This window comes from Salmo salar, chromosome ssa16 (assembly GCF_905237065.1).
Source record: "Salmo salar chromosome ssa16, Ssal_v3.1, whole genome shotgun sequence".
NCBI lineage: Eukaryota > Metazoa > Chordata > Actinopteri > Salmoniformes > Salmonidae > Salmo > Salmo salar.
In genome coordinates, this window is record NC_059457.1 from 6216686 (window position 1) to 6231111 (window position 14426).

Here is a 14426-nt window from a genome sequence, read left to right on the forward strand (position 1 = left end):
TGGACAAAATCAGGACAAAGGAGTCAAGTTAGAACCAGGTATAAACAGGACTATTGAGAGATATAAGTGACCATATGATTTACCATAGGCGTTGGCAAGACAGCACAAAACAGATCTGGAACCAGAATAATTGAACACATTGTTAAAAGTCATTGCAACACCCAGTGTATCAGTTGTCAATCAAACATGGAGCACCATTGGACATGTCTTTTCAAGACAAAAAAGCAATACAACATCAATGTGATCAAATATTGCGCAATATTATATTTATTAACCTCCATAAAATGTTGGTTTGTGAACTTAGGGGAAAGTGCAGTTACAAATACTTATATTCCTCTGATCTCAATAATATGAATTTTTCTCTAAAGTAAATGAATTATTTGTAGCATAAAATTACAGCAACATAGATAGCATGAAAAGGACGTTGACAAAAAGCAGAGTGATTCTGTATCTATGAAGAATAAAACAAGAGGACATAAAGTTTGGAGCTGATACCTGTCAGTTTACGGCATCTTAACATGTCCAATGTAGCCAGACTGCATCGTACTACATTTCACTATTGTTTCCCAGTGGAGTGAAATAAACCTGAAATAGAGCAGAATTCAGTCTGGATTTCTATGCTATGTTCCATTGACAGCATACTACAGTGGCCCTACAGGGCAAAGTAACAAGGAAAATTAGCTTTTAAAATGTTTGCCAAGGTACAGAAGCATAGCCCCATCTCCTGATTAATTGACTTTCCTTGAACCTCTTGGAGCTTCAGATGCCTTGGTAAGTATATAGGTCTAGTCAGCTTCACTACTAAGCCTTTAGGCCTGTACATGACCTCAGTGCAACGTGCAGCCATCAACTCTACTGTACATCAACAGTCACATTCAGTGGTGTGTTTTTCTCTTGGTCATATAGTGGTCATATAACGCTTTCTAGAGCAAATAGTGTCGAAATATACAGCCTGAGAATCTTCATTTATACACACATGATGCAAAAACTATGCAAATCAGTTGATATCAGCTTTTAATAATTACAGAGGCTTTGTAAATACATGACTATCAATTGCTAAAAGTTTCAAATATGCTCTATAGGAATATGGATTATAACACAATTATTTATGTCAATTTTAAAAATAGAGAGACTTGAAATCCTGTTACATGTATAATTATTCCCCTGGAAAAGAATAAGAAAAACAACAACTTGAAACAGAATTGATATTATATTGCTTCTTAATCATATCTCTCTTCTTTTTGAAAAACCTAACCACAGCTCAGGGTTGATATGGCAACAACACGGATAGGAATATATCCTAATATTAAATATCTCTACGTAATCAAAAAATACTGTGCTGTGCTCTTTCTTGTTCCTGTGGTTCTTAACATAAGATCTCATCTCAAAGTGTGCCCGCATGTCAACAGTGACAACTGACAGGTGATAAGCACTACTCTGCAGTCTATCGCACTAGAACTTTTCTGTTATGAGGTCATACTACAGTCATCAGACAGTCGTAGATAAATACAAATTAAGTATGCTTTAGGCAACATCCTTTCGATTGCGGACCATCACACTTTTTTTTTTTTACAAAGTCATCAGTCATATCAAGGTATGTTTTCCCCCCTGTCACACCATTAGATCACACACACGTCCCACCCATACACTGAATTTGTTGTGCTCTGAGATGTCAATCCAAAAGAATGTTTCATAAATACTGTAAGAATTTTAGCTAGCACTTTCATTTTGTTTTGGGGAATTTCAAATATGAAGAAGTTTACACTGTTAAGGTCAGGGATATAAACCCAAAGCAAACTGAGTGGAAAATACCACTTCAGACCGTTTCAGTGAAAAAACAGTGGAGAGAGTAAACTACATTTAAACTCATCAACATTATGATGAGTGAATCCCTGCCTTCTTGGACTGGTGATGGTATGAGGACACTTTGCCTTGAGAACATGGAGGGAAATGATGCTGCACTTAAGGACATTCTTATTCTGGTGATACTGTTTTGGATTTGGCCAGTTTCAGACGTGTTGTATAAAAGAGACCTGTCAAAGAAGTCAAATGGCACATAGTTTAGCAAATGTCCTGTAGCTCCATGTGTTCCAGAACAGCAGTCACTGGGAGTAAAAATTCCCCTAAAAGCATGATCTAATTCTATAAAGAAGCTATCATCATGTCTGTGGATATCTACAACTTTCTTCCTCATCAACAAAACCCATCAAAACACCATCATAGAATAAATACATCTCTAATACTTCAATAATCATATAACATTTCTAGCAACTTGATTCTTAGAGGTATCTGCCTCTCTTCGATTGCCAAACAAGTTGAACTATTCCTATTCTAGGGGAAGGGGAAAAGGAAATTCCAACTTTAGTGTTTGTTCGCCTACTTTTTCTCATCGTTGCATAAACTTGGCTGATATTCGTCTTCAGAAACATGCCTATTCTGCAGTGTTGGGGTAAATTCCTTTTAAATCCAGGAAGTAAATGTAAATTTTCTTCAATGCTTCTCTGAGAAAAATGTAGAATTAGAATTTCAGTTTACTTCCTGAATTGAAATTGACCCCGTCCCTGCTACTCTGTTGAACTAGGGTAATCCATTCCTGAGTCTTCAATCCCAAAGCCCTAAACATCAGTTCAGGGTATAGTAATAACCTAATGCGATAGTGTGTGTATTATTCCTCTCAGAGGACATAGAAGACTGCGAAAGAAAGGATGATGGTTGGTGATAACGATTGGAAAGCCCTGACTGCCAAGCTCTGCTCTCTCTGCCGTGTCATGTTCAGAAGACAACAGTAGGGAGAGCTGCTGGCACACACTTCAGCTTCCTGCGGAAGACAGTATAATGATTTCCATCCTCAAGTAAACAAAACTACAAACAAATATTAAAACTTGAAAGTATGTTGAAAACGTGGCAAGTGAAATCTAAGGGCCACAACTTGCTACTGCACCTATTTTGAAATCCATCTGACGTGATCTCCCTTTCAGGGTAGAAATGTGCAATACCTTTGTCTGAGAAAACACTGTACTGTCCCTCAAATCAAACTACATCCCGGTAAAAAGGGAGAGAGAGAAAAATGAATTCCACACACTGCAGTGCCATGGCCCGCCCCCTAAGCCCTATTGAGTAACACAGTACGAGTCATAAAACCAGGAAATGGTTGAAATCATTTTTTTCACCATTCATTTTTGTGTCTGCGATCTTAGAACTACTTCGTATAAGGTCTGTGTTTTGTGTTGGTTTACCTAGGAGTGACGTTTTGATAGCCGCGCAAATCTCTCCGGACAAGTAAAAGTTTATCAATAACTAGCTTTGCACATTGATTATATTAAATTGAGGCGAATATATTGATAAAAACTCACCTTATCCGTGAGAGAATTACACAGCTATCAAAACGTCACAAGGTAAGCCTACACCAAACACAATTAATTCGTATCCTCTGTCAAATTCACGGCGTGAAAGATTTATGTCGTAAAAACCATTGGAACCATTTCCGTGTTTTTATGGGTATTATAACGCATCCACTGTGGCGTATAATTTATTTGACCGAGACGTGCGCCGACATAAAGACAGCGTCAATCTCAGATAAAACATCCGGGTGAGCGAAACAGCGCCACTCTGTCTCAGTATGTGTAGCCCATGTATGTGAAGGTGTCTGCAATTAAAGAGCATGGCATGTCATTCTCATTTTTTTGCCAGATCCCATCAGATACATGGGCTACATATAGTAAGACAGAGGGGCGCTGTTTCGCTCACTCGGATGCTATTTGGACGAGTGCACGAAGGTAACTTATTTCTTGAAGTGATTTGCTGGACAATCAGATGAAAACATCATGACTGGTTGTGTTCATGCCACATTAAAAGGTAATACATTTTTACAGCTAAATGTCTTTACTATAAAACCCACACTAGAACCGCTAAAGCAGTCATTTGGACTGCTCATTAGGCTAAAACATGCACTACCCTGCCATTTATAAAGTCATGCCCCCTTTCGTCCTTGACCTTTCCTAAATAAGTCTATAAAACACACTGTTGTTGTTAGAATCAAACAGAACCAGTTTTATGTTTTTCCCCAATTGCCTACTGTCCTGCCGACAGTAGGGCCTGCTCCCGATAGTGCCATGCCCAGTTGATAACCACCCCGATAACTGTCTCGAATCTGAACCTAAACTATACTGAAACTAATTTCACACATATAACAACAGATTAAATAAATGAAGTAAAGTATGATGTGGGGAATGGGTGAGTTGATGAGCGAGGGGAAGCGAACAATACATAATTATATAATCACCAATTGTGAACGAAGAACAGTGCGGGACATTTTATTGTATTGATCTATTCTAATTATAACCTCAAAATAGTATGTACCCTATATCAGTTCACCGAAACCAAGCAGTCTTTCCAGTCTATTCTGGCCTACTTGGAGTAGACAGTGAGAGCGTGCGTAATTTAAAATGGCAAGCGTTGCTACAAAATCTGAATGAAAATGATTCAGATGGTGGGGAAGAAATGAATCATGATGAAATCTCTGATGATTATTCTTCTGATTCTGAGCCTCAGGCTGAATCTACACATCCGAGGCGTAAAGGCAACAACAAAAAAAGCCAGAATGGTGCACACTGAGAAGGTGCCTGCGCCACCAACAAATGAAACGGTGAGACAGGAGAGAGGAAGGGATGGCACCGCTTGGAAAGAACAAGCCGGTGACAATGCTACAGGCCAAATATCAGCACAAAATGTCATCACTGAAAGAGCAGGCCTCAAAGCGCTTTCGTTTGTTTATATGAGATGGACATTCTCCAACTGATAATTGACAATTTCTTACGGCTGTCATCGACTCTTACTGTATATTCATTATAATGCCATTATTGCTTTGTGATGATTTTCACTATTTATCAAGCACACTTGGCGCTTATATGTTTAGGCTACTGATGTTTTCATCGTTTGACTGCACACCGTGCGTCTTGGTGGTTGGGGTACTTTTATTTTGTTGTTATAAAAAGAAGCTGTTACCGCATTCCCACACCTATGCTTTCTGTTTCATAGTTGTAACAAAGGCACTCCACGAATACAATTTATTGAACACTTGAATTTGGGTGTATTTTTGTTGTGTTTTTCAGTTTTTACATACTGTATCCTACAGTAACATAAAGTAATGAAAATGCTCTTGTGTTTTTGGAAATATATTTGTTGTATTCTAATGTTACTTAAGACCTTCATAAACACAACCAAATTATTATTTTGGCGATAGCATATGTTAAATGTATTAAATACACTGTTAGAATGTTGCAGTCAGACTGACTGCTCAATTAGCTTGAAGGGGGGGGGGTACCTTGAGGCCAAGCACGTACACACATAGGAGGTCCCGTAAAACAAAATGTGCCCGTCCAACTGATTTGTTCTAGCGCCGGCCCTGTGCAGTGCAGATTCCCACCCTTTTTCCTGAAGAGATCAGTATTCACATACTTTCTAACAGAGATACAATAGAAAATGAAACCCCTGCAAAGCTGGTTCTGGTTTTGCATTCAAATGAGGTTGATTTCAAAAGTCCTTAAGTCCCGTAGTGATTAGGCTGCTGTTCTGTTTGATAGTGTAGTGTATTCCACATCGCAGCCAGGTCCCTGTGTGTCTGCTTCCTTACTTTCTACTGACAGCGCGGCTCTGTCTCACCTGGGATCACTCTATCCCACTCTGGGGGACTTTTGTGCTTATTCAGGAAACTGCAGTGCTGTTTTAAGTTGCAGTTTCTTCAGGATACATGAGGATATTTCTAAGTTTCGACAAAACAAGCATCATCATAAGAATTGTACAGTAAGTAGAGTTTAAATAAGTCAACGTAAATAAAACTGTTATGTGAAGTTGTTGTGTTGGAGACTGAGAGACCTCTATCCTCTCTTCTCATCTGTCCATCAACAGTTTCAAAGCTCTCTCTATGTTCATCCGATGGCCGACTCTGGTCACCCCGAGATCTATGAGGTCGTCCTTCTGCAGGCTGGGCAGATGGGAGCCCTCGATGTCGTTGTCCATGAAGGTGTCTCTGTGCTCTGCCAGGTTTAGGCTCTCCAACCAGTCGGCCACATCGTGCTTGCTCCACATCAGAACCGGCTTGGTGGCAAAAGGCTTGTTGGAGACGGCCTGCATGAGGGTGAGGGGGGAGGGTGAGCGGCTGCTCCCCGTGCCCAGGCTGAGAGGGGGGGTGGGCAGGCCGAACACATCCGAGAGGGTGGGGGAGGTTGCGGGGAGGGAGGAGGCACAGCTGAGGCCTGAGTCTGGAGGAGAGAGGATGGGGCTGGGGGCTCGGTGGTGGGGGAGACTCTCTGTCTCTCGTTGTGGAGATGGGGCCGGCACGCTCGGGCCGAGCTGGGCAGCAAAAGTGACTGTGGTATTCCGCTGTGTACCTGAGGCAAGGGACCCACCGTCTGGACCCCTACGGAAAGTACAGAACGCACCAGGTTAGAGGACGAAAGAGAGGGGTGTTGTTTATCAGAAGATATTGAACTTAAACATTAGTCAGAGATGCTAAGTCAGCCTGACAAACAAACTGTAATATTCCACAACTACACCTGGATGCAAACAAGCGCAGTACATAACCCCTGCAGTATATACATTCATTCACTAATCCTGCCCCCTCCCTCCCTGACCGCTCTGACGGGGCCAGTAAGAGACGGACGCTTTGATGTCTCTCCTCCTGCGAGGGGAAGGGAAGAAGTAGTCTACCTGACCTGACAGACCTACAGGAGAATAAAACAGTCTTTCCCTATACTACACCAACTCCTGCAAAGCTGCAGACTGGGAGTAGGCTACAGTGTGTGTTTGTGTGTGTGTGTTTGTTTGTGTCAGAGGAGAGGGAAGTAAAAGAAGTTAAGAATAAAAACAAAAGAGATATTCACTCCTTTGTAAGTAGGAAGTGGGGAATTCATTCTAAATACAAAATGAACGAACTGCGTTTTTCTTCCCATATAAAGTGACAGCCATTATTTTGAAAGGGTCAGAAGATCTCTATGCTATTCATCTATTCACACTAGGAATCAGGTTGAATCAGGTTAACCTAATGTCTCATTCAGATCACACGACAGGGATGTGCTCTGCTCTGCAGCATATTCAGCTTGTAGCCACCACAAGCAGAACTTTGCTGGTATAGCCATGCATTTTAGGGTTAGAGTCTTCTGGTTTGCTCTGTAAATAACGACAGCTTTCCATAATAAGTGCTGCTATCACAGGGGACTGCTGTGGTGAGGAACGCGCCGTGTCTTTAAGAAATGCCACGCAGGCTTAGGTAGCCTACTGTACAAAACAGATATATGCAATTTACACAAATGGACAAACGGCAACTATTCACACACCAAATAAACAAACGTACAGAGAGAAACCTACATAGCCTACACAAAGCTGGTGACATAAATACACACGCAGAAATATGTTTCCATACCGGCAAAAATCAAACCACACAATTACAGGCTACAATCGTACATCCCACACATACAACACTGCATAGCCTACATCTGTTGGAGCCTCAACGTATACACACTTCTAGTCTACAGTGCCATACTACTTTAGTAATCTGACGTGACTGGTAGAGGAAGGAAGGGGAGGGTTAACTGACGAGAGAGCCCCGGCTGCTCCTAGGTATTTCACATACTCTGGGTTTGTTGAAATGATAGATGATAAAGAGACAGGTTACACACACCATCCACCCCGGTTTAAAGAGACTCCGGGTGTGGTCTCAAATTGAACACTATTCCATATTCCCCTGCAGGCCCTGATCAAAAGTAGCGCACTGAATAGGGAATATGGTGCCATTTGGGACGTAGCCTCGGTGCTATTTTGAACCGTGCCGCTTGTGACACACGCACAGTGACACATGGCTCACCCCTTCCTTCCAAGGAGAGCGCTGTGGCGGTTTAGTCTCTATGATAATCAGACTGACATGACGTTGTTGCTCATCTACTCCTCAAGGCTGCTGCTCTCATTATTAGGTTGCTAGGCAACTCTTTCTGCTCTCCGGTAGAACACACACACATATGCACGCACAGAAACGCGGACGCACACACAAGCATGCTTAGACACACACACACACACACACACACACACACACACACACACACACACACAGCAAAAACAAAGATTACCTTGATCCAAAAACGGTCCTACATCCTGAGGAAGAAGAGTCTATCCCGTCCCCTGGCTTTGGTGTCTTGTCCTTGTTCTGCATGTCATAGGGGTTAGAGCCTGGCGGGTCTCCCCACAGCTTTGAGGTCCTTTGCGTTGGTGTTCTGGGGGGCTCTGAGTGGACGCATGCCCCGGGGGGAGGTGGCGGGACAGAGGAGGGCGTTCCGAAAGTTCTTAGGTTCTCTTCTCTATCCATCAAGGCGGGGTCCTTGTAAAGTGCATTACTCTTGTTGGCGGCAGGATGCCTGTTTTTTGGCTTTGAGGTCCGGTCCACCAGAAAGGCCTGTCCATCTGCATAGACTGTGCATGTGTTGTCCAGCGCCTCGCCACCGTCTGACGACAGCGTAGAGATACTGGACACAGTGGATACAGTGCTCGTAGTCTCCATCTGAGGATCTCCACTACTGCGGCTGTCTGGCTCCACATCGATCCCAGAGTCACTGATAGGCTCGTAGCTCTCCAGGGCGTTGGGGGGGAAACTGGGGGGCATACAGTTAGTGAGCACTGCAGGCCGTTTGATCATCGTCTGGTCAGGGTGGCTTGGGGTGTTACCATGGTGGGGGTAGAAAGGAGCTAGAGACGACGGGGCTCTACCAGCGTTTCGATGCTGTTTGAGCAGTTCAGCAATCGCCCCCTTCTGGTCCTCTGGGATGTCGAAGCTGTTGGCGAACTCCAGCGGCGGCGGCAGTGGGTCAGCGAAGAAGTCATCGTCGATGTCAACAGAGGGAACGCAGGGCGGAGGAGGGATGCCGAAGGGGAGTTTGACCGGCTCATCTACTGAGGTGACGGTGATCATGGTCTTACTACCTCTGGGTCCAGGGCCCATAGAGTGGGAGTTATGGGGGTTAGGGGAGGACATTTTGGAGGTGTTAGGTTGGTTGGGATCCCGGAGCTCGCTGGGGGTGCTGTCTGGACTCACTGCCCCGTCCCTGTCCCCCTCAGACAGGCTGTTCTCCTCAGACCTGGCTCCGTCAGTGGTGTGAACCATCAGCAGACCAGCAGACTTCTGCTGAGACGTGTCCACGATGTCTATCAACATGTTCTTCTTCTCCTCTTCTCTCTCAGGCCGGGATAGACTCTTGTCCTGGTCTTTAGCCAGCGGGTGGTCGTATTTTGACTCTGTCTCGTACTTGGCCTCGGTCATCTGCCTGCGAAGCCCTGCCCTGCCTGGTCGACCCATGGTGGCCGTCGAGGAGAAACTCGCATCCATGCCAGTCCTTAGCTTAGTGTCGATGAACAGAGGCTTGTTCAGGTCAGGTTTGGGTAGCTCAGTCTTCAGTGGGAGAGGCTGGGACTGCTCTCTCATGGCCCGGTCCCGTGCAGCTAGAGCCAGTGCAAGAGGGGAGTTAGGGTCCAGAGGCTTCCCAGTTACTGGGTGGACGTAGTGTCCGCTGCTGGAGGTGTAGGTCTTGTTTGGCAGACTGACCGGGCTGTGGTGACCCGTGCGGGTGTAGAGTGGCTCCCTCACCATGTTGGGCTCTGAGGTATTGAAGTTCGTCACATTGCCTCCTTCTCTGGGGATGTTGAGGAGAGAGGCAGGTGGGGCCATGATGCGGCGCAGGCGTTCATCACTACTGAACATCCCCTCGTCGATGGACTTGGAGTGGCGGAGGCGAGGGATTGGGGCGGGAGGCGAGTCTTCGTCACCCTGGTCGGTGAACCTGTAGGATGGGGAGTTCTGGTGAGACTCCACCATCCTCCTCTCTCGCTCTCGCACGGCGCCCGCCATGGCCGTGGCAAAGGGGCTGCTGGGGTTGTGTCCGTCGTCGGGCCGGAGCTGTCCCGGGTGTTCGTGGGTGCCAGTTTCTATCTCCATGCTGCTGCCCTGGCTGCTCTTACCACTGCTGGATGTAGACGGCTCCTTGATGATGATGGTTGGGATTTTGATGGTGCAGATCTTCTCAGGGCTGTCCTCGATCTTGTCCTGCTTCACCAGCATGCCCTTCCTCCTCTGGGGCTTGTTGGGGGCAAACAGCCCCAGGTTGCCCATCTTCCCCAGGTCTGAGTAGGGGTTCTCAGGGATCTGGGCCCTGCGGTTCAGGAAGCTCTGCTGGGCTGTGAGGCCTTGGCCTGGACTGTGGCTTCCCTGTTGGTGGTGGTGGTCCTCAGACTGGTACTGTTCCGACTGGGGCTCTCTGTAGTACATACCCCCCTGCTCCCTCCACCCATCGCTGCCGCCAGCGGTGAGGTCCCCTCGCTCTGGGGCGGTGCCTTTAGGAGCAGAGTGTCTGATGGTGCCGTAGCCTCTGCCCTGGGGGTTGGGGACGTTGTTGTAAGGGGGAGATGGAGGGGAGATGGCGGGTGGGGGTGGGATGTCCTCTGATGTGTCCGGCATGGAGAGGCTCCTGCTGAATTTCAACATAGGTGGGGTCAGAAACTGAGGGGTCTCCTCTTCTGTTATTCCTGAAAAAGAAAAATACATGATGAATTACAATATATCGATGGCAATTATACAATTGAAACCTTCAAGGGTGTGTGTGCAAAAAGGTCATTTCCTCATTTTTTTTCTCTGTCGATTACAGGGATTTACCCACAGATGTGTGTGTGTGTATGTGTGTGTGTGTCCACACATTGGTTCTGTATGTGTGTACCATACAGTATGTATGCAGGTTCAATATTTAGCCTTGACAGAAACATGTTGATATGCAGTTACCAGATGTTCCTATGGACTTCTGTCGTCTCATGGTCCCCTGTCTGTTTGGCACCCCCAGGTAGGGTCCTCGACCTCTGGGACTGCCTGGCTCTCTGGGTTGGGGCTGGGTCTGGGTCGGCATCGACATATCCTGGCTCTCACACATGGACTGCAACACAGAGCGAAGACACTGGGTGCCTGGACTAATCTTTACTACATAGTATCACAGAGGTCTTTTTGAGGTACATTAAATCAACAATATCCAACTGTGTTTGTTTGTCCTCAACGTTGCAGATAAACTTGTGAAAGAAATTAAGAACAACAAAGAACAAGAAGCATTTTAACCTTCATATACTCTTCTGAGACCAAGCAAATCAGGGAATGCAATTCCCATCAGGGCCATGCACAGCGTCTAACAAAGGAAGCCAATCAAGCATTTATATTACCAGCCAGAATATAGCAGTAACGTCCAACAGGCAATGGTGCAGCCACCAGAATTCTCTGAGCATTAACTTTTAAAAAATTCCAGAAACTTTTCTAAAATGCCCAGTTTAAAAAAAAAATGGCTATTGATTCCCAGTTGGATTCTCAGTCACAGCTGATTTTGGGAATACTCCCAACTGCGATTTTTGGAAAACCTGGGAAGTTTGGGAAATGTTCCAGTATTTTTCAACCCTACTCAGCGTAGACCTTTCTGGTCTCACTCCTGTGCCACGCAGCCAACAAAACGTACACTGACGGTAGGGCTTATACCTACATTCATCTCGGGGCTCAAGGCGAAGCACCTGCTGTTGGGCCGTGACTTGACTGTGTTAGCGACCCTTATGTCAGCGTTGGAGTTCTCCCATATAGGCTTCTGAGGAGGCATGTTCTCATCCACTTTATCTGGAACACAAAGTAACACACATCTCTACTGTCAGTACAGGACACTGTAGCCTACATCCGTCTCTAAGCTAAAACGAGCCTTCAACCCAGGCAATGGCAATCCAGGCCCGTAAGTAAGAACTGATATCAAACCGAGCAGAAAGGAAAAGAAAGAGAACAGAAATAGTCACACTGACATTGGTCAAAGTCAAAGCCGTGCAAGCTTCCCTTGCTAGCTATACCTCCATCAGGCTTTTCCTTTTGTTTCTATGGTTTAGCTATCCTGGGTGCCAGTCTATTTCTGCTCTCTTTCCAACTCCTTTCTGTGTCCCAAACGGCACCCTACCACATGTAGTGCACTACTTCTGACCAGGGCCCATTGGTCTCTGGTCAAAAGTGGTGTACTATGTAGGGAATAGGGTGCCATTTAGGACACGTAAATCATTTACAATGAGTGACAAGAAGTTGGTAAGATAGCACAAACAGATCTGGGAATAGGTTTATGGTTCAGCAGCCACTGCACAACCAACATGCTAGCGTTTTTTTGTAGTTTTGCGCTCCCATGCATGGGACGATTACTTAGAGTGACTGAGAAAACAATCCTCTTCTTTAGACTCTCATTATCGGAGGACTGATCATCTACAACAGGAATACAGTGGAAGAAAAGGCAGTTCAGATACGGACATGCATCCTTATTCTATAGCTAGTGATGAGTACATTCACAAACACTTCTCCCTCAAGTCACTGCTGTCAAAACCTGTCAACAGAGGACAGAGAGCTGTAGGCTACATACATTCCTCTTTATTGTCTTCATGAAACACATTATTCATTAATCTAACCAAGAGCAGACGTCACCCCACATTAAAAAAATACTATAATACAGTATATTAAGGTATAAATATATAGTATTCACTGTAGTGTTTTTGCAGACATAGTATTTACTGTGGTGTTTTTGCAGACTGTAGTATACTGTAGTGTTTTTGCAGACATTACAGAAGTATTTACTATAGTGTTTTTGTTTTATTAGCTTTGACATAGAAGTGGAAGTCTTTCTCCTTGAAGAAACCTAGTGGAGAAATACTGAAAGAGCAAATCATTTATCATAACCTCTAGGCAGGTAGGACTGGGGTCTGAACCAATAGTTCAGAGCTTCTGCTCTTTTCTATTATCCTGAAAGAGAACACAATATATATATTTTTGTTGTTGTTGTTATTTTACTAGGCAAGTCAATTAAGAACCAATTCTTACTTACAATGACGGCCTAGGAACAGTGGGTTAACTGCCTTGTTCAGGGGAAGAATAACAGATTTTTACCTTGTCAGCTCGGGGATTCGATCTAGCAACCTTTCGGTTACTGGCCCAACACTAACCACTGCCGCCCAGTATATGGTCTATACTTGGCATGTATGTTTCTCACTTATGGTTGGAACAAATTGGGATAGGGGGGTTGGAATGGGCAGAGTATCGACAATTAAATACTTTAGTATTTACTATAGTTAAAAAAGCTGTTGTGTTTTTGCGGACTGTAGCATTTTTGCGGACATTACTGTATTATTAACTACAGTCGTGTTTTTGCAGATAACATTGTAGTATTTACTATAGTATTTTACAGCATACTACAGAATTCTATAGTAATAACTAAACATGATCAAAGGATTCTCAGTGTGTAGTATAGTATTCCATGGTACACTACAGTTTACTACATAATTCTATAGTAAGTACTGTAGTATTCTGTAGTAAACTGTAGTTTTTTATGTCAGTTTAGCTGGATTTCTGATGTATGTTGCCTTTTTTGCATTGTGAATTACTTTCATTGACAGATACTGTAGAGTAAAATCAGTGTATGGTATATAATAAGCATGGTTGTTATTCTCTTTAAGCCTCCCTTTACTTCCCCTACACTTTTAGAAACAAAGGTGCTACTGGTTCTACCTGGAACCAAAAAGGGTTCTCCTTTCAGGACAGCCCAAAGACCCCTTGGAACCCTTTTTTCTAAGAGTGTACATCTTAAGGATAAATCTCGCTATCCCTCTGTCTGCATACTAAGCTTGAACACATGCCCATGTGTGTGCTGTATGATTAAGATGGAGAAGATTCCAAGGCTGTCTAAAAACATTCTCACCATCACTGACCCTCTCCCCTCCACTAACCCACCCACCAATCATCCACACCCTCGTCCTAAAGCCATATCTGCCTCTCAATTCAATTCAAGGGGCTTTATTGGCATGGGAAACATATGTTAACATTGCCAAAGCAAGTGAAGTAGATAATATACAAAAGTGACATGAACAATTAAAATGAACAGTAAACATTACACTCACAGAAGTTCCAAAAGAATAAAGACATTACAAATGTCATATAATGAATTTAAACAGTGTTGTAACAATGTGCAAATGGTTAAAGTACAAAAGGGAAAATAAATAAACATGGGTTGTATTTACAATGGTGTTTGTTCTTCACTGGTTGCCCTTTTCTTGTGGCAACAGGTCACAAATATTGCTGCTGTGATGGCACACCGTGGTATTTCACCCAGTAGATACGGGAGTTTATCAAAATCGGGTTTGTTTTCGAATTCTTTGTGGATCTGTGTAATCTGAGGGAAATATGTGTCTTTAATATGGTCATACATTTGGCAGGAGGTTAGGAAGTGCAGCTCAGTTTCCACCTCATTTTGTGGGCAATGTGCACATAGCCTGTCTTCTCTTGAGAGCCAGGTCTGCCTACGGCAACCTTTCTCAATAACAAGGCTATGCTCACTGAGTCTGTACAT

At 44.2% G+C, this 14426-nt stretch overlaps 1 protein-coding gene across 2 annotated transcripts in view; it reads right to left on the reverse strand.

Annotated features, from left to right (window-relative positions):
- Window positions 1-249: 249 nt before the first annotated feature.
- shank2b (SH3 and multiple ankyrin repeat domains 2b) overlaps window positions 250-14426 on the reverse strand; it is a 163486-nt gene continuing 149309 nt past the window's right edge. For both annotated transcript variants that reach the window (XM_014147798.2, XM_045696893.1), the window contains 4 exons: window positions 11550-11677; window positions 10814-10961; window positions 8121-10563; window positions 250-6418 (listed from right to left, as the gene is read on the reverse strand). In XM_014147798.2, coding sequence (XP_014003273.2) covers window positions 5890-6418; window positions 8121-10563; window positions 10814-10961; window positions 11550-11677 — 3248 coding nt within the window. In that variant the 3' untranslated portion in view covers window positions 250-5889. The remainder of the gene's footprint in view (window positions 6419-8120; window positions 10564-10813; window positions 10962-11549; window positions 11678-14426) is intronic.